This window comes from Parasteatoda tepidariorum, chromosome 7 (genome assembly GCF_982258835.1).
Source record: "Parasteatoda tepidariorum strain Cologne lab strain chromosome 7, Ptep-v5.0, whole genome shotgun sequence".
NCBI lineage: Eukaryota > Metazoa > Arthropoda > Arachnida > Araneae > Theridiidae > Parasteatoda > Parasteatoda tepidariorum.
The window spans coordinates 90,378,046-90,399,425 of NC_141761.1; the positions used below are offsets into that span (position 1 = coordinate 90,378,046).

At 26.3% G+C, this 21,380-nt stretch overlaps 1 protein-coding gene across 1 annotated transcript; it reads left to right on the forward strand.

The window, feature by feature from the left end:
* The first annotated feature begins 5 nt into the window (after positions 1-5).
* LOC107456814 (p21-activated protein kinase-interacting protein 1-like) lies at positions 6-20,966 on the forward strand. The gene is made up of 10 exons (XM_016074775.4): positions 6-240; positions 644-806; positions 2,825-2,942; positions 4,213-4,340; positions 4,429-4,511; positions 6,836-6,898; positions 12,933-13,030; positions 14,632-14,731; positions 15,704-15,796; positions 20,880-20,966. Exons 1-9 carry the CDS (start codon positions 154-156, stop codon positions 15,782-15,784), a joined length of 921 nt encoding a protein of 306 aa, XP_015930261.1. The 5' UTR covers positions 6-153; the 3' UTR covers positions 15,785-15,796; positions 20,880-20,966.
* The last annotated feature ends 414 nt before the right edge of the window (positions 20,967-21,380 follow it).

Sequence of the window (21,380 nt, forward strand, 5' to 3'; positions counted from 1 at the left end):
ACAAAATTGGCAACAGTTAGTTTTAAATGTTATTGTTTACATTTTACATGCATGCGAGGAACATCCAACACTACAAAGAATCGAATTAGATTTTAAAAAACTAAGAAGGATAAAATAAATTTACTAATAAAGTGAAATCTGCTATCATTAAAAATGGAATCTGAAGATGCTTTGATGGAAATAATTGTTGGGACGTATGAGAAGTTTCTCGTCGGCTATATTTTGAAAATGCATGACGATGTAATGTATACGAAACAGCTTTTTTTGCCACAATTAAAATATTATATACGATTTTTTTTTTCTTCAGATGATTATTGTTTTTGTATGGAATCAATCTGATTGTTGACATTATTAATATTTAAAAAGAATCAGAAATATGTGGGGCGGTTTAGGTTTAGTTATTCCAAGTAAATTGTTCTATGCTATGGATGAATGACGAATTTTTTTTAAAAAAAATCACGAACCCTGGTCTAAGATTTAAACCATGACATGTTCTGTATTGTTTTATATACAATTAAGCTAAAATTTAAGATAGTTCTAATAAAGATGCTTTGTTTGTAGATAACAATTCTGATTTATCAATCAGTATCTAATTTTTTAACTCTGCTATTGGCTACATTTTTTTTTCCTCCACCTTTTACAGAAATTTTCATTAACTCCAAGTTTTGCTACAGAAGCTCATTTACAATGTATCAAGTGTGTTGCATCTTCAAACAAATATTTAGTATCTGGAAGCACAGATGAAACCATTCAGCTTTTCAATATGAAGACACGAAAAGAAATTGGTGCATTAGTGCATCATAATGGTATGATGGGTTTATTAAAAATATTACTTTAATGATTAACAGTTATAGCAATAGCCCTATTATTCAAAAGGAATTTATGCATTAGTACATAAATAATGATTTAATTAGTATATTACTTTGAAAGATATAAAAAAATTTATTATTAAATTTGCATCAACATCATTATTTTATTAGTTCATGGTGCGTAGCTTTTTTAAAAAGTGCTTAAAGGTGCTTATTTTCGTTTTTTTAAAACCCTTAAAGGTGCTTTTTTCATTGGGTGTTTTTAAGTAATGCTTAATTTTCCCTTATCGAAATTGAGATTTTCTCTTTACCAAGTCGATTTTCACCATGTGTTACACAAAAGCATGCTTTTTACATTGTTTTATTCAACGTTTTCACAATCCATTTCGGCGTACCATCAAACCATAGTGTACGAAAGCGGCAATCATTAAAGTTTTTGAAAATTATTTTGCATTTTGTGTATGTATAGAGTTCTTTAAAAAAATTTTGAGTTTTTAAAAGGTGCTCATTTTTTGTTGAAAGATTTGGCTGCGCACCCTGTAGTTATAATCAACCTTATTGCACTAACTATAACTCTATTTTGTTTATTTTTCTTTGATATTTATTGTTACAATCTTAGTTTCAGTTTTTTTTTTTTTTATTTATTTATTTACGTGACATTATCTTTATTCAAATTGTGTGTATAATTATGCATATTATTAAATAATGTCAAAATACATGAATAAAATATCAAATACGTAAATAAAAAAAATCTTAAATAAATAAGTTTGCTTCATTTGTTATAATGTGTGTGTGTGTGTGTGTGTGTGTGTTTTTAACTCCAATTTTATTTCTGCTAAATAATTATTCATTTCAACTTTGTAACCTTAAATTCAATTTGTTTTATTTATATTGTCCCAGTTTCAAAATGTACACAAATTATGGAACAATTTATTTTTAATTGTAATAATCCTAACCAAGAAGTGCGTTAAAAAGATATCCAGTTGTATTAGAATAACTTTTGCTGATGTACAATGTATACAATTGAATTCGAGTGATAAAATAAATGTAGAGTTTTACTGAATTAAATAAATTTGTTTGAATTAATATTAAAAATTTACTTTCATTGATTTTATTTATTTATTTAAAGGAAACTAATTATGAACCCCTGGTAATCAGTTTTTGTTAAGATTTCATGTTTGCTTATTGATTAACTATTAATGTTTTTTTCTCAAATGAAAGTAAAGGATTTTTTACTTGTATATTATAATTTCATCTTGAACCAATAAGATGAACAGGGATGTGTCTAAATTTTTGCAGCCTCAACAAAGCAAAACATATTAGTTGCATTTTGAAATTTCTTTATACAAAACATAGTCTCTGTTAAAAAACATTTTAAAGGAAAACTACAATTGTAAAATATCACAAATTCCTAAATATGTAACATTTTAAATCATAATGACAACTATTGTTAAATTGTGTTGTTATAGCATAAATGCAAATAAAATATTACAAACTTCTAATTTTAAAATTTAATTAGCTTTAATCCCAAGAATTGAAGCAATTTTTAGTAATGTTCGACTATCACCCAGTTCATGAACTTACACCTTAGTTTGATGTTTGTATAATTGATTTTAAGTGTAACAAAAATATTTTTTTTTAATTTCTTTGAAGTTTTTTTTTTATTAATGCAAAGTAAAATTAGTAAACTATAATAAAATATATTTTGATGGATAGTTTTACAAATTCTTTTATGATTAGAACCTTTCCAAAGTTCAAAAATTATATCATTGATTTACCATTTTGCACCTCTGTGGATTTCAGCTATGTGTGGAATAAAAAATTGTTAAATTGTACCTTAAAATCTGAAATGCTTGTTCAAATCAGTTGTTCAATCACTTTAATCATAACTTTCAATAATTTAGCATAACATTGATGATAATAATATTAATACTCCTAATTTAACAATAATAACATTATTTGTTTTTCTGCTCCATATTGTGTTGAACTTTGCCTGCTCTTTATTGTGTTAACAGGTTCCATTACAAGTTTGGAGTTTATTGATTCATACCTTATAAGTTCTAGTGAAGATGCAACTATCTGTATTTGGTCAACAAACAACTGGCAATGTGTAAAAACTCTTGGTGGACACAAGTAAGAAAGACTATGCAAATTAATTATGTATTTCATAATTTGTAACTTTGTCTCATTAAATGGCTATGATATTTTAATTAATAATTAGTAACTATAATTTTTTAAATACCCTGCTGCATGTTTATCAAGAAACATAAGAAACAGTTATTCTGTCCCAATAATCTTGATTTCAGTTTGTTTTATATGTATTAGCTCGTTTTCAAACTATACTCAAGTTATGAAACAATTCTCTTTATTGTTATATCCTAACCAAAAAGTGCAGAAAAAATATTAAGTTGTTGTAGAAGAATTTTTCTTATCCACAATGTATATTATTGAACAAGAGTACTTAATTGAATATTTTAGAACACCTTTACTGAATTATCTAAATTTTATTGAATTGTATTTATTGATTTTATTTATTGGTATCTTTTATTTATTTTAAGGAAACTAATTATGAAGATCTGGTAATATTCATAATATCGGTTTTTGTTAAGAATTCGTGTTTGCTTATTGATTAACTTTTACGAAATATTATTATACTATAGAGTTATCTTGAATCAATAAGTAAGGTGAACAGAGATGTATCTACAGTTTGTGCAGCCTCAGCAAAGCAAAACATATTAGCTGCAATGTTGAATTTCTTTTAACAAAACATATTCTCCATAAAAAAATAAAAATTTTAAAAAAATTGAAAAAGAAAGTGAAAATTTAATTCTTCATGTTGACAGTTATTTTTATGCTGCTTTTAGATTTACTTTTTTTAAAAATCTGATTCTTATGATTACAAGAACACAAAATTCTAAAAATTTTGCGTTCTTGAAATTATTTCTTATAAATGTTTATGGGTGTGCATAAAAATGATGAATCTCTCTAAGTGATTGAAAAAGGCAAAATTTTAGCATTGATTTATATATCAGTTTGAAGAAATATTGATCTAATCTAAGCTTTGATTTGTTTCTACTGGCCGAACAAATATGTTTGCATGCTACATTTGAAAATAAGTATCTTCATACAATAATGATAAAATATGGGTACTCTTCAATTTCCAGACCAAATATGTGCTCAGATATGCGAGCTTGAATATATGATATTTGAAAACTATTCACACTCAAATGGTTAAAAAGAATATTTTTGTATTTCCAAGTTTTCTAATATTCCATTTTCTCCTTCCTAGTTATTCATAAATCGGAAGTGTAATTTGAGTCATTATGAAATTGAGTTTCTTGTTATTTATTATATTAAAAAAATATCGTAATAGGACATTTCTATTGTTTTTAATATTTAATAGGAAATCTGTTAATTGTATCTCAATTCATCCGAGTGGAAAGTTGGCTTTGTCAGTTTCGAAAGATAAAACTGTGAGAACATGGAACTTAATTAATGGTCGATCAGCCTATGCCACAAATATTAAAAAAGGTAAAATAGTGTGTTTATTTTTTACAATATTGTTGGAGCTAAATTTTATTTATAAAAAATTTGCTTTAACTTTAATTTAATTTTACAGTTGCAGAAATTGTCAAATGGACACCTGATGGATCGCAGTTTGTAGTGGCTTGCAATAATGCCCTTGATATTTATTCTGTTGGGGTATGTATTCATTTGAGTATTTATGACTTTGAAATTTCTGGAGACTGTTAGAATTTACTGGGTTAAATCAAATATTCTCTTAATTTTCATGTTTTTCTAAACGCTCTTAAAAATTATGAAAGTTCTTGAAAAATCCCCGTCTGATTATGGTTTTCATATAAATTATTTTTTGCTGAAGTATTCGAATCATTATCACTTCCTATTAATAAAATAAGTCTAAAATAGAATGTAAGAAATCTTTATTTTGTATAAATAGAAAAAAATTTATATATTTTATTATAATCATATTTTTTGTAATTTTTAAGAATTGCTTTTAAAATTTAAAGTTTTGATTAGTTAAGTTTTAAAAATATAGTTATAACTGAAATACTTTTATGATTATTTCATTTGTATGTGATTACATTTGTAGCGCTACATGTAAATGCTTGATTATATTATTTATGCTTGATTAATTGAAAATTGAATAGAAATGTTAGTCATGATTAACTACCAAAAAACAGATTAACAAACAAATAAAGAAAATTAACTTAATATTTTTTTATTTTTTAACATTTGAAATGACAAGACAAAGTGTTTCTTTATGCTTTACTTTTATTGTAGGCTCACAAATATTTCTGTGTAGAATTCCAACTGCATTGAATCGATTATTATTTTTTGAAACAAATAAACAAAACGCTTAGTAAGTTTCAAATATATTTTAAAACTATGGAAACCATTGAAAAAGTTTTAAATATCTTTTTATAATGCTTCATAGTAAAAAAAATTATTTGGGTCAAATGGGGATTTGAATCAAATTGGATTTTATTGACACAAGTCAATCTAGGAAGAAAAATCTCTTTATTGATCCTTATCGAAATTCTGACCTATGGATGGTGTTTTCAATAGAAATGTAAACAATAACAATCTCGAGCTCGGCACCTACTCTAGTTTGCAGCTGCTTACTACATGTTATTCTGATAGGCGATGTTTTCAAACGGATAATTTTGTTTTCAATAAAAGAAATAAACTAGATAATTTCCGAGCTCAAATCTGCTGTATTTCGTAAGATATTAATGTTATTATGTAATTCTTTGAAGTTTGGAGTGAAAATTTGTTTTAGTTATTTTGTTATTTATTATTAAAAAAGGTGACATGGTTGCTAGATTTTGAATAACTTGCTTTTTTGGCAGTCTTGATTTGGCCTCTTTCCATTTGTTTATTACTGTTTGTTCCTGTTGCAAGCTGTGCACCATCTTACTTTAGTGTTAACACTTTTAGTATTGTAAACAGTATTGTTAGCATTGTAAACATAAGTAATAAGTAATCAAATGCATTGCTTGCAAGAATCTCAAAACACAATGATGCCAAATGGCTTTAAAATACAACTGAAACAGTAACCCTCAAATTTAGGCAGTCCCGAGCTTGCAGCGCTCCCTTGTGTAGAAAACACCATCCATAAATAAAGAGCTTTCGTAAAATATTGACCTCTAAAATTAGTTTTTTTTTTACGAAATTCCTACTACAAACTGCTTATTTTTTTACATACATAATTAATGTTCTGTTTGTATTCTTATAACTTTGAAAACAATTATATATGAATAAGCCTCAAAAACTGCATTTAATCTATCATATATTCCTATATAAATGTATTTTTTCATGCCACTTATATACTTTGTAGAAGTAGAATAATGGCAAAATTAATTTTCATAACATCTCAAACTCTTTCTTAAAAGATTCCTGAAATGTGACTCAGGCAGACTCTTCTAGATTGATGCTTGGTTAACACTTCCCTTGTGTAGTAACTCCCTTGTGTAGAAAACACCATCCATAAATAAAGAGCTTTCGTAAAATATTGACCTCTAAAATTAGTTTTTTTTTTTACGAAATTCCTACTACAAACTGCTTATTTTTTTACATACATAATTAATGTTCTGTTTGTATTCTTATAACTTTGAAAACAATTATATATGAATAAGCCTCAAAAACTGCATTTAATCTATCTTATATTCCTATATAAATGTATTTTTTCATGCCACTTATATACTTTGTAGAAGTAGAATAATGGCAAAATTAATTTTCATAACATCTCAAACTCTTTCTTAAAAGATTCCTGAAATGTGACTCAGGCAGACTCTTCTAGATTGATGCTTGGTTAACACTTTTTTGTGATTATTTATTGCTTCAATATATAATCATAACATTATATGGCAACATATTTCGTTTCATTATTTTACAATAAAATAATTTTTTTAGATTATCTATATTTCCTATATTACTCTTTGTAGTGATTAATTGAGATCATCAGAAATATATTACATTTATAGCTGTTTTCACTTTATTTACAGGATGCTGCAGTTAGATTGACTATCAACTTTGAAACAAAAATTTGTGATTTTACTTTTATTAAAGTAAGTAACTTTTTTTTTAAGAAAAAAAAATTATTTATTCCATATTTATGCTTTTCAAATATTTTTTTATGAATTTCATATTTTTTTTAGGCAAGTATCATATTAGATTTTTATTATATTAGATTTTTATTATATTGATAATTGTAACAATGAATGTGTTGTTCCACAGTTGGTTTTAATGGGGTTTTTTTTTTCGTATTTAAAATCATAATCAGAATTGTAAAATATTCTAGTTTAATGTGTAACTAAGCCTGTTATATCCTATCCACTGCCTATCCACTTTTACAAATTTGTTTTATTTTATTAATGTTATTATAAAAATTCATTTGTTAAAAGTTGTTACTTCTCTAGTAGAAGAGTTTGTTTTGATGCATTTAATATTTTAACTTGAAGTTTCTTATGAAACCAACTTCCTCTGTGGAATTAAAGACAAAAAATCTTATTTATTCTGTAAATAAAATGCATACTTAAATATTTTAAAATACTTTTTATAAACAATGCAAAAATATTGTAGGTAAAGGAGTAAGCAAGGTAATACAATGCATTATATTGTTCATTTATTAATATTTTTCCTAAATAGTTATCCTTTTTTTATATAAAGAGGGGGGAGGAATATTAAATAATACATATTTTGATAATGTTTACAAAAAGGAAACATCATCCAACTTTCTGCTTTTGCCCAATCTTCTTAAATCAAATGATCTTTTTTTATTGATTTAAAAAAAAAGAAGCAACTCTAGCAAAACTAGATAATTTTTTAGATAAAATAGATATTTTTCCAAATCTTATGATTGCTTACTAGGTTGTGGAAAGAAACAAATTTTCACAAAAGTATAAATCATGATTGTGATATTTAACTTGACTATTGAATAGAGGTTTTATTTAAATTATTTAAAACAAAGTTTAAAATCAGACAATCATTTTTTAATTTGATATTTTCATGAAAAGACTAAATTTTGCTTAATAAGTAGGTTTTTTCAAATACTTTATACATGCATATTTATGTTTCCTAAATATAAGAATAAGGTGTAATGTGTATTGCTTCATTACTAACAAAAGGTTTAATAAAAGAAATGGTTATGAGAATAATTATTTCATCCATTTTTCTACCGCCTGAATGCTTAATGAATCGCATTATGATTAAGTTGCTGAAATGATTCTTTGTAAAATGTAAAGCATAATACCTTTAGTACACTGATTAGTTCTATCTTATGAATGAACGCATAATTAATGAATGGAATTTCAAAAGCATTATATGCATTCATGAAATGTAGTACATGATATGTTCATTCATATTTTTCAATGTGTGAATTCTTTACATGTCTTACAATATAAAAAAAATCTTCTTCTTTTATCTTTACATTTATTACTGTTAGCTTTTGAAAAAATAAATTTAATGAACATACAAAAATATCAATTAAGTTTGATGATTATGAATGAATTAACAATCAATATATACAATGTGCATTCATATTCCATTGATTAACAATTTCATTATATAATTTAATCGTATGTAATTTACAAAGTTTTTACTACATAAAGTATTAACAAACAAAAATACAAATATTAAATAAAATATATTTTTAATACTCATTAAAATGCTAAATATAAACCAAATCTCAAGTGTCGTGACAATTTCATTAAACTAAGAATTCAAAATTTTAAACTCTTTTTATGTTTTTATTGAAATATTTAAATATAAAGAATTTCTGCTTTTTAGTCTCTAAGTGATTTTATAATTTTTATTGAATTTAAAATAAAAAAATTCTCCTGCTGTCATAAGAGAAGCAGTAAATAATTAGATGAGATGTTTTGGCTTTCAACTGATATTCTAAATTATAGTTTTCTTCTAAATTATATTGTCGATGTTCTAAACATTGTCTTTAAACATAATTTTTTTTTTTTTTTTTGCCAAAGGCACATAAGATGAAGATTTATCTGAAATTTTGCAAGTATACAAATATAATCGAAAGCTTAAAATAAAATTGGCATATTTTGAACTGATATTTTCAAATACTCATTACAGACATTTTTATTTTTAATTGAAAAATTCATTTCCGCATTCTTGGTCTAAAAATATTATTTATCATATTCATTTTTAAATACTGGATATATATATATCTGTTGATGTATTTATACCCTGAGGGGTTTGTGTATAAGTGTAATGTGTATGCATTAGAGGGGAAATAAGCTTGTTTATTGAAAAAGGTTTTGGGCTCAGACTCACATCATAAAATCTACTACATACTACTTTTAAACAAAAGTTTGGCTGAGTTATTAAATTTAAAAATGCAAAATTTATTTGGTATAAAAAATTGCACTGGTCTACTGCTCCTGTTTGATGCTTTTGCTTGTTTAGACATCAAAGGCTGAGTGACGCGATTACAAAATTTGCCCTTTATCAGACATTTATATCTTAGGCTGAGATATAAATTCTCGCTTTGATTACCAAAAGCGAGCCCAAACGGATCTAATATGCATCTGACACATAATTTGTTTAATAGATAAGTTATGTATTATAATTTAGCTGTATGTTTTCTTTTTTTTAATCATGTACTCTTTTTCATGTGTTTATTCATTTATATTAAATTTTGCTTGTAGAAATTAGATTACTAAAATATGTTTTACTCATAAATTTGTTTAAAAAGTTACAAAGTTTAATTTATAAAACAATAAGTTGAGATAGTGTCATATCTTTCATTTCTTATCCTAGATTGTCATGATATATAATCAAAATCCTTGTGAAAAATGTAATATTTCACATTAAGGTTCAAAAGTGTATATTTCACTGTTACACGGAAATCGACATTAAGTCCCGTAAGCACTTATATGTTTTTGAAATGGATGTTTTTATAAACTTACTTGCCTGTGTAGAGTCCTATTTAGAAATCATATTTTTCTTGCTTGAAAATTGTATTCACTCTTTTAGTGATCCTTTATATTTGCAATCCCATAGTGTGACTCATTTTTGAGTTAAAACTTGTGATATTTGCATAAATTAGCATTACATATGTTATAGGTTAAAAATGGCTGACCAAAATCAGTATTTTATTTTTCTGCTATAAAGTATTATTTTTAAGAGACTCTTATGCATATATTATAATTATATAAAAAAGTTGCATTATTATTGATTACGCTATTATTTAATAATTGTTTTTAAAATTAATAATTGCTTTTTATAGTTTTTTGTTTTTTTAATTGTTAGTATATATTCACAATACTTTTGTGCATTCATGATATAATCTCATGTTACAATGTGCATTTTTGGATGAAAGGGTTCATCAAACCGAGGATCAACTGTATCAATTGCTCTTACTTTAATATTTAATTTTTTAATATTTAATCTTTTAATATCTGTCTTGTATTTTTTATTTATTTATTTTTTAGGTTTTTATGATTTTGCATATTTCTTATTCAATATACAATTATATTTTCAGCTTTTGAGAAGTTTAAAAAAACACCAACAATTCACAGAGTTTGTTTTTTAGTTTTTGTTTGTCACTTTAGTTCTATTCTGCAGTTAAATAATGTGCTTAAAAATTTCTGCATGAAAAATAGGTTTAGTAACTGCTCTCCCAAATGTCAAATAAAGATGAAAAAAAAAACAAAAAAAATGCTTTTTTTTTTTATTATGATGGACTAACATTTAAATATGCTTAATGTATTGATTTTAATTTGTCTATAGGTTGACAAATGATAGGAAAAGCTAAATTTCTTCCAAATTTTGTATCTGTAAACTTTAAGCATTTAAAAAAAAAGGAAGAATTGTAGTTCCATTGTATTGTAACTATAAACAATTAAATATGTTTGATTTATTCATTTAAGTTTATTTACAATATAACAGTTGATATCAGAGTTGGCCGTCGATTACAGTAATCGATTACAACTGTAATTGATTACAGATAATTACAGCTATGTAATCAATTACTTGTAATCACGATTACAAGTAATCAAAATTTTTGATTACATCAGAGTGGAGCAAAAATGTAATCGATTACATTTTTCAATTACAGTAATCAATTACTTGTAATCATGATTACAAATTTTGATTACAGCTGTAATCATGATTACATAGTCGATTACAGTAATCAATTACTTGTAATCGTGATTACAACTTTCAAAAAATTTTGATTACAGCCGTAATCATGATTACAATTTTGATTACAGTAATCAATTACTTGTAATCATGATTCCAAGTAATTGCGATTACAAGTAATCACAACAAAAGCGATTACGGGTAATTATGATTACAAGTAATCAAAATATATGATTACATGTAATTGTGATTACTTGTAATCAAACTATACGATTACAAGTTATTACGATTGTATACTATATGCAAATTTATTATGTAAGTATGCATGAGTTTACATATTTTTATGTACATAGAATGTACGCATACATGAACGTATAATTTGCAATTCCTATATATACAATGTATGCACAAGCGTTGTTTGTACCTACAATATTCGTAATTATATTGTAATATACTTAATGCAATGCGCATATGCTTAGTACGTATAATTATGCATTTATGATACATGTACGCATGTATGTTAGTTTGTACAAAAAGGCAGTGTTTTGTATCTTTGTATACATAGATAATATATGTATGAACGTATATGAAAATAATGTTTATGCGTTTGCATGCTTTTATGTACTTAAGTACGTACATTGTATAAATTTACGATAATAGCACGTATATACAATGTACGTATGTATATAAAATTTTACGTATTTACGTACAATATGTAAGAATGTTATTTAAAGGTGCAATATATGCACATTTATATGTACATTGATATATGTACACGCAAAGTATGTACTTATGTACAACTTACGTATGTACTTGTATAACTACATACTTTGTTAATACTTATGCGCATGTGATGTATGGATGTACAAAAAAATAGTTATATGCACAATGTACGCATGTACATACAATGTATACATGTACATAATTACAAGTAATGTATAAATACATGCGTACATTTAAATATATGTAATTACAATACACACATACATTGTGCATACATTAAAAAAATTTATATAAGTAAAGTTATTAAAGTTTGCTTTAAAATTTATTCTAAGGCATATAAAACTCGACCTCATATTTTTTAGAAAGTGAACGATAATTTTGTTTTAAATTTCTAAATATTATTTCCACACATAAAATTTACCGTTTTTTTTACCATTTAAAAAATTTCTATGAATCATGCATTATGTTATAAAATAAAAATAAATCTGCATTGTCAAACATTTCAGGAAAATACCTGAAAATAATTTTTTATTCGAAGAATTTCAAAATGATATAGAACAATTAAAGCTGAAAACTAAATTTAAATATCGTTTGATTTTGTCATTTAACTTGCTTGAGTCATTAAAAGTTAACTTACATGCATTTTATTTGTTGCATTGTACACATATTTAGACATAAATGTAATGTGCATATGTATATGTGTAATGTATGTACGCATGTACAATGTATGTACATACATTCATGTATTGTACATGCATATATAGTACATATGGATATGCATACATGGAACATACGTGCATTGTACATGTGTGGATTCGGAGCTAATAGAGTCAAGTGGACTGTAACGTTTGGTAAGTTTTTATTGAATGAGAAAAGAACGCTAGAAAGCTACGCTTGGAGCATTACAATCTCGCCAATGAGGGCGCGGACAGTAATCACGATTATAAGTAATTGATTACTGTAATTAATATTGTAATCATGATTACAGCTGTAATCAAAATTTTTGAAAATTGTAATCATGATTACAAGTAATTGATTACTGTAATAAAAAAATGTAATCGATTACATTTTTGGCCAACTCTGGTTGATATCCTCCTTTTTGTTGTGAAATATTTTTATAATAGAAAATTATAAAGCACAGCTCAAAATCTGACAAAATTTTAAAACTATAAATTTCAAGTAATAGGAACAGAAGAATAGATGAAGTGAAATTTTTATTGTAATATTCAACAATTATATTTGTCTGATTCATTTTTTTTACGTATTTATTTGTAGGATGACATAATTGCTGTTGGTGGAGAAAATGAATCTATTCACTTTTATGATCTGAATTCTGGAAATTTATGTCATACAATAAATGCTCATACTAATAGGTATAGTGAAAGTTTATGTTATTCAATCATCTCTCATACTTAAAGGTATAGGAAAAGTTTATGTTATTCCATAAATGTATATTTTAGTAGGTATATTAAAATTTTATGCTTTAAAATGTAACAATTGAGAAATGCTCTATTTACCACAGAACATAAAAAATATCTACAAAAAGCCTTTAGCCTATCTTTTTAAATTTATCAAAGTTTGATGACTTTGAATCATGCAAGTGGTTTAACTCAAGTGCACAATATGAAATATCAAATGTTTTACCAAATATTCTTTTCATTAATTTGAATACAAAATACTGGGGAAATTTAATTTATCATTATAATTTATCAAAATTATTGAAGTACATAAATCTTTATCAATAGAAATGTCACAAATGAAAAATAAAATTTAGAATGATGAATTTAATGTGCCATCAGAATTCAAGACACTAACCAGGTTTTATTTTTTTTTTTTTTTTAATATTTTTTAAAAAGTCAACTTTTTAAAATTTATATTGAATTACTTCTATTTTTTTAAAGATACTTTGAGAAATTTTATTCTACACTTGATTGAATTATTTAAATATAATTATAAGTGAAATATCATTAAATCTTGACAGTTTATTTAAAATTGTATTAATCTATTCATGGTCACTGTTTTATGGTAAATAAATGCAAGATTCAAAATTATTGAAGATGGAAAAGTATCATTATTAATAACTGAAGAACAGGCTAAAATAAACCACAAAATTTTTTTAAATATATTTTTTTTCTTTTTCTAATCAACTTTTGAAATGATAAAATAAATGTAGATACCATATGCCTTAATGGTAAGTTGACAAAATATATCAGTATAGTATAACTATTTAATTACATTATTACACCAATTTTATATATATAAAAAATCACACTTTAGGAAAATATTTGCATTTATCATGATGCTATATTTTTAATACCATACAGAATAATTTCATTTTAATGTATATACTTGAATTTTCAAATCTATCAAACCTGGAATTGGCAGAATTTTTTAAAACAGTCATATTTCTTTGTAAAATTTTCCATATTCAATAGCTACTTTTTCTGAAGATTAAAAAAATTGAACTTAAGTTTCACACTGTTCTTTATAATCATTCTGAAAAATTCAAATTTTAAAATGGCTCTTCAAAAGTGCTGTGCAAGCATATTACAAACGAAGTACTAATGTAATTTTATGAAATGAATTTTTAATAAATTTTATAATTATGAAAATCAATAAAGAAATCTTAAAATAATTTATATTTAAATGCTTTGTAAATTTTTTGAATAGATGATTTCTCTCTATTATTGATGATATTATTTGATGCAAATATACAAATATTATTTGATGCAAATCAATGATTTTTTTGCTTTTGTTCCGCAATAAATTTTTCTACTCCTATCTATCATTTCTACTTATCCAACAAAAACAAGATTAAAAAACAGATTATTTTTTATTTACTGATTGTTTTTTATTTTTTTCATTGCGGAGCAATTTTTTTTCAAATGCTATAGCAGTTTATTCTTTTTTTTCTCACCTTTATTAAACTATCAAACATTTTAAAAATAATATGGTTTGTTGACATTCTTTTCAGAATCAAAGCATTGAAATGCGTTTCAGCTATTGATGAAAAATTTCTAGTTTCTGCCTCTAGCAATGGATGTATTAGGGTGTGGCATATTACGGAAGATAAGGTATGATTTGGAAGTTTGCTTACACACTTCTTTATATAATATGTATATTATATAAAGAAGTGTGTAAAATCTAGCAATTTTTTTTATTTTTTACCAATATCTTTAATTTAAAAATGTGTAGAGGTATCATCTAAGGCAGTGTTTCCCAAACTTATGACTTTTTTGTACCCTTTCTAAATTTTTCGTAATGCTGTGTAACACTAATAAAAAAATGAATGTATTTTTTTAAAAATATGTTTATTTTTCTTTTTTGGTACAAAGTTTTGTGGATACTAACCAGCTATCCATATTCTACGTTAAATATAAGAATTATATTTCATAAAAATAATCAAAATAAGTAGAATTTATTACAAACCTTTGCTATAAAAAAATTGCACAAAAGTTAAAAATCACAACTGGCTGTTGACACCACTAATTTATTAACTGTTAACTCTGCAAAAAGTAGCCAATAGAAAAATTCGTAATCGTAAATTTTCATGACTAGCTTTGTTTTTAAATAAATTTTTTGAAATTTTTGTTTCTTGCAAGATATTTCGAATAAGAACGCATACCCCCACTAAACTGTTCTCGTACCCCTGGGAGTACATGTACCACACTTTGGGAAACACTGATCTAAGGAATGTGTAAGGTAAAAAATGCAAAATGTGTGAAGATCTACAGATTTGAGTCGCCAAAAAATTTTAGTTGGTACCTTTATTTTCTTTTTGAACTGCAAGCTGCATTTTTAAGTTTTCACCTGCAACCTTTTTTTTGCCTGACAAGGCTAAAAAAAGCAACTATTTTCAAAAGAAGCAGACTATTGGGAAACTTTTCTGTGATCCTGGTGATGTTTTTTTAGTATAAATAAGGTCTATCTGAATGAGTTGAATCTAAATTGGTGTTTGTCATTTCTAAATTTAATAATAACTATTTGTATCACTACTTTTTTTTTACTGTAAATGTGTCTGTATTAATTCATCATCTTTTTCTTAGGAGTCTTTAAGACTTAGAAAAATAGCAAAAGCTCAGACTGGAAATAGATTGACATCTATGACTGTGATGCTAAAAAATTAAAAACTGTTCAAGGTATGTTTCAAACTTTGTATATAACTCTCAATTCTCATGCACAAAATATTCACTATTTACAAAAGTTCTTTCTGTACTTTTCTAAATTATTTGTTTATATTTACTGCATACCTTTTAAATTTCTTAATTTAAAAAATCTAATGGATCTGTTTCTACCTGTTTCTTTCCTAATGGTAAAATTATATGAAAAACAGGTACAGTGTAAAGTCGCGTATCCGGAATCGGTGGGACTTCCAGAAGTCCGTATAATAGATTTTTCCGTATAATTGACCCCCAATGTAAACAAAGCTTAAAATGATTTAATAAACGATCTGAATCTAAGAAGCAAAAAATAAATAAACATTATTTTTAAGGGGAATAATGTTTTAGCATTAGAATATCTAATCAATCAAATATAAAATATTAGAAAAAAAATATTATTGCTGAAAATATGGAAAACGAAAAAAATTTAATGGTTACGAAAATATTAATCCGCCATTTTGAACTAGAACGATTCAAGCAGGAAGGGGAAATTCATGTCATTCTGGAACAAAGCTTAAAATGATCTAAATCTAAGAAACAAAAAATAAATAAACATTATTTTTAAAGGGAATAATGTTTTAATATTAGAATATCTAATCAATAAAATATGAAATATTGAAAAAAAAATATTGCTTAAAATATAGAAAACGAAAAAATATTGACATATGAAAATAATAATCCGCCATTTTTAACTAGAATGATTCAAGCAAGAAAGGGAAATTTCCGTCATTCATTAAGGTGGGTAGGTGGAGGAGAAAAATTCATTTCCTCTTTATTTGTGAAAGAAAATAAGTGTAAAGAGGAGATCATTTAAGTTGAGGGTGGGGAAGTAACAAATTATTGTTTTCTCTCCAATCATTGGCTATCAATCAAGCATAAAGGCGGGGCATGCTGATCAGATTCTCTTTATTTTTTCTTCTATGACTCAAAGAATCTGCTAAAGAAAGAACGCTACCCCCTTCCCCCCCCGCCTCCTAAATATTACAGGGTATGGGGAAGAACGAATGTTTTGTTTTTCAAGGACATGTATCCTTTTAGACCTATTCAAATTTTCCATTTTGACTCCCCCTCCACCTTAACGCTTGCCCCGTTTACCCTTTTCCACAGTATTTCTTCTTTCAATAAAAAGGTTCCAGGAAATGCCTCTTTTACTAGCCACCTGCATGGGAAAGGAGGGGGGAGGGAGGGGACTCAGTTGTGGTCTTTTGAAAACAAATCTCCCTCTTTTTCGGACATTCCAAGGGAGGAGCGTCACTCAATGATCTTGGTAGATCTTCACTTCCTCTTTCCGGTGATTTATGGGTTCGATGCATAAATCAGAGGTTCAGTGCAATCTAGAAAAAGAGAAAATGTGTCAAGACTTTTTTTTTTTTTTTAAGGAAAGGGAAGATGGAGAGATGTTTGTTTATTTTGATTGTTAAAAAGTGTCCGGGAAAGGAACGTCCGGATATGGGACGTTACACTGTAATACATAGTCTACAGTAAATATGTAGGATAACAAACTTAACATATCATTCCTTTGTTTATATATATATAAATTACATCGTGCACCTTTCTTGAAGTATTCATATACTCAATTTCTTTTTTTATGTCAGACAAAAACTATAAAATTAATTCTGGATTAGATCATGTAGATACAGCTTTTTATCATTTAAATTTTTTACAAATTGTTTATAATATTTTTTATTACTTGAGACTATGTTTATCAAACTTATGCTAAGTTATACCTCCAGGAGAGACACCCTCTATGTAGCGACCTTCTCTATTTACGACCACTTTTGAGAGACACAAAAATTTTTCCATAGACTTTGTGTTGAAGAAAACATTTACAGGGTGGCCACCCACCTGGAAAATCTGGAATTATCAGGGAATTTTTTTTATACTGGAAAAGTCAGGGAAATTTTGATAAAAACCTGGAAAAATCATGGAATTTTAAAGAAAGGCTGGAATTTTTCTTAATTTGAATTATTTTACCATCCGATATATTCACTTTATTTAAACTGAAGTTTATCGTCAAGCAGTTGAAGTATCATCAACTTAGTAATACTTTGCTTGCATTCAAGTTCTTTCCATTATTACCCTGCTAAATTAGAATTTAGCTGAATTACTAGAAAATTAGTAAATTTAAGGAAATATTGCTTAAATATGAGTTTTATTTACATTGTTGTTAATATATCTTACATAATTAAAATTAGTAGTGATTTTTCAACTAACTTTTACAAGATGGAAAATTGTATAAAACACATTGATCCATCCATTCCAACAGGAAAAAGAAGGCAATTAAAAACACATTTGGGTCACTGTATTTGCTATTTGGTGCATTTTGTACAAAACTAGCACTTTGAAACATTTTTTTTTCATTAAAAGTAATGTATTTCGCAAGCTAAATATATTATTTTCTTCACATCTATTCAAGATGATACATTAAAAAAATAACAATTTTGAATCAAATACTTTATAATATTGACACTTTTCTTGTATTTACCTGCACTTTATGAGAAAAGAAAATACACTGACCTGGAAATTTTAAGATTGTTACTGGAAAAATCAGGGAAATCTGAAACCTGATTTGAGTGACCACCCTGTTATGAGAGACCATTAAAATCTTCCCCCTGCAACCATGCAAAACTTCTACACCAGATGAGGAAAAGGTCAATACAGGAAGCACGAAAAGGAGCTCTTTTTGATGATCTCTGAAAGAGATCTGCAACCTCATGTTGCAGTCAAATTGCATAAAAGACAATGATTTATTTATTTCTAAAGTTGAATGATTTATTTTTGATTTATCAATAGTTTTTATAGTTGATTATTTCATGGATTATTTTTTGAGTTGAAAGTTAAATTAGAAAGAAAAGTTTATTTTATAAAAAACTAAGCATCTCAAACAAATAACTGCTTCTCATCTTTTAAAGGTAACTAATTGTTATGACATAAAATCAAAGCCAAACTTAAAAATATAATTTATTTATTCATTTAAAATAGTTCTATCATTCATAATTGGTAAATTTGTTTTTACACATCATATCGGTATGGGTCCTTTCTATTGATGCTACATTTTATTTATCATTTTTCATGACATCAGCACACATGGTATTTCTGTAACAAGAAAATTACACTTACTGTAATTTAGAATAATAGATTTAATATACAGTACAGAACCCATTATCCGGAAATCAGAAAACCGGAAAACCAAAAAACCGGAACGAAAGTCGACAAATTTTCCCGCAATTTTTTAAAAAAAAAAATTTTCCTTTTAGGATTTTTCTTTCTTTTTTGAAAGATGTTTACCTTACCATCATTTCAGAAATAATCATTAGTGCATTACCTCATCGTTTTTTCTTATTTTTAAGATTATTTCCAAAAGTTTTTTTTTTTAGTTGGGTTTAACACTAAAAAAACGGCTTTTTGTAGCGATTCAGAAAACCGGAAAAATCAGTTATCCGGAATAGCGATAGTCCCGATCGTTCCGAATAATCGGTTCTCTACTGTACCATCAAAAATCAAGACACTAAGAAGGTTTCATTTTTTTTTTTTAAGAAACTTTGAGAAAGTTTATTCAACAATTGATTGAATTTTGTAGATATAATTATAATTGAAATATAATTAAATTAATTCTTAACAATTCATATAAAACTGTATTACATTACTAAAAATTGTTTTATGATTAATGCAAGATTCAAAATGACTGTAGATAGAAAAGTAATCGTTTAACAACTAATTGTTTAAAATCATTTGCAAAAAATCATGTACCTTTGATAACATTTTGAAGTCAACGGAGGTAACCTTTAAGAATACCAATCTCCATTTAACAACCAACAGTGCAGAGATCGGTCACTCCCGAGAAGTTTCACTGTATATCAGGGATGATTGTATTCTGGATGTACTCCGGAATTCCAGGGTTTTCGTGTAATCTGTCCAGGTCTAGAAACTAGGAGCAGGGAGTGTGATTTTTTGCAGAATTCCGCGTATCTGAAGACTACTGATTTGCATAAGTCCGCAAATTATAAGTCCGCAACTTATAATCCAACGGAATTTTCACTGCCATCAAAAATCTAAAGTAAGAATTAAGTTCTACAATCTAAAATTTAAATTTTGAAACTTTCGTTAAATCGCGTTAACAAAACAAGCTACTCTTCTGTAATGTTATTTGTTTATCGGATTTTTATCGTTTTTAATATTTGAAACTATGCCCTATTCCGCTAATATCGCAATTCATAACCACGCAATTTAATATCGATTTTCGTATTTACCTGATTTAAATCATTCATTGTGAATCATATTCAGGCGATTTAAAAATCTTACATCTTGATTCATATTCACGGGATTTAAAAATCCAACATCGCAATTTATGTTTACATATTTTTAAAATCAATATCGCGATTCCTCTTCATTCAAATTTAAAATCCAATATTGCTGGACATATTTACAGGATCTAAAAATCGTGCATCGCTATTCGTATTTACGCGTTTCAAAAATTCGGTATTGCGATAATTATATCCAATAAATTTTTTCTAATATTGTGTTAATATAGCCAAAGCAAAATATATCAATACAATTATTATTTATATGTACCACGGGTGATTGTGGCAGGAAGTGGAAAACCCTGAAAATTTTATGAGCAAAAACTCAATAACAAGATATCAATTTAGGTACTATTCATATTTAATATAATTTTTTGAACTAAGATTTCTAATTAAATTACCTTTCAATAAAACACACTTTTATAGTAACAAATTTAAGAAAAATTTAGTTCTTACAAGAATCATGATATCGGATTTTAAGAATGCGAAATCTCAAATCACGATAGTGGGTTTTGAAATCGTGTGAATATGAATCACGTTATTGGATTTAGGAAGGCAATAATACGTGTAAGCTGCTGACTAGATAATATCTTTTCTTGTTTTATTTTCCAACTTTTATTTATTTTTCTTTTATAAAAAATCTTCATATCTTTTTCCATATTTTATCTATATTTTTACTTATATATTATATATATATGATTTATTGTGATTTTCAGTCATGACTGTTCTAAATTATTTTGATTGTTTATATATTTTTTCAGGTAATAGAGGAAAATGTAAATAAAGAATAATCAAAGAAAATTTTGTAATATTTTCATTGAATGTAAATAAATGCTATTCTTTGCTTATTGGCAGCTCTCTAGCCGATTTATTCCATTTATTGATCTCTCTGAAATTAAAACCTGATAGTGAACAAATATCTAAAATTACCTTTTCTATAAATTTTATGGCATTTGGTTGTCATTACAATGGCCCAGGAATCTAATTCCAGTTAAGGCTTACAGCCCAAGCAGATTCAGTTTGATAGGATGTAGCCTTCTATGTAGAAAAGGCAACCGGTCTGCTATGCATGCGATGGTCTGAAAATTGAACTTCAATGGAACTTGTACTTCCATGACACTAACTAACAAATTGGCCATAGTGATAGTGCATACTGTGATTGCTGATTATTTTCTAATATCAAACATTCCAGTTATTACAGTAATTTTCAGTAAGGCTGCCCCCACGAAAAACATATCTAAAATTTTTTATTATCGCATACC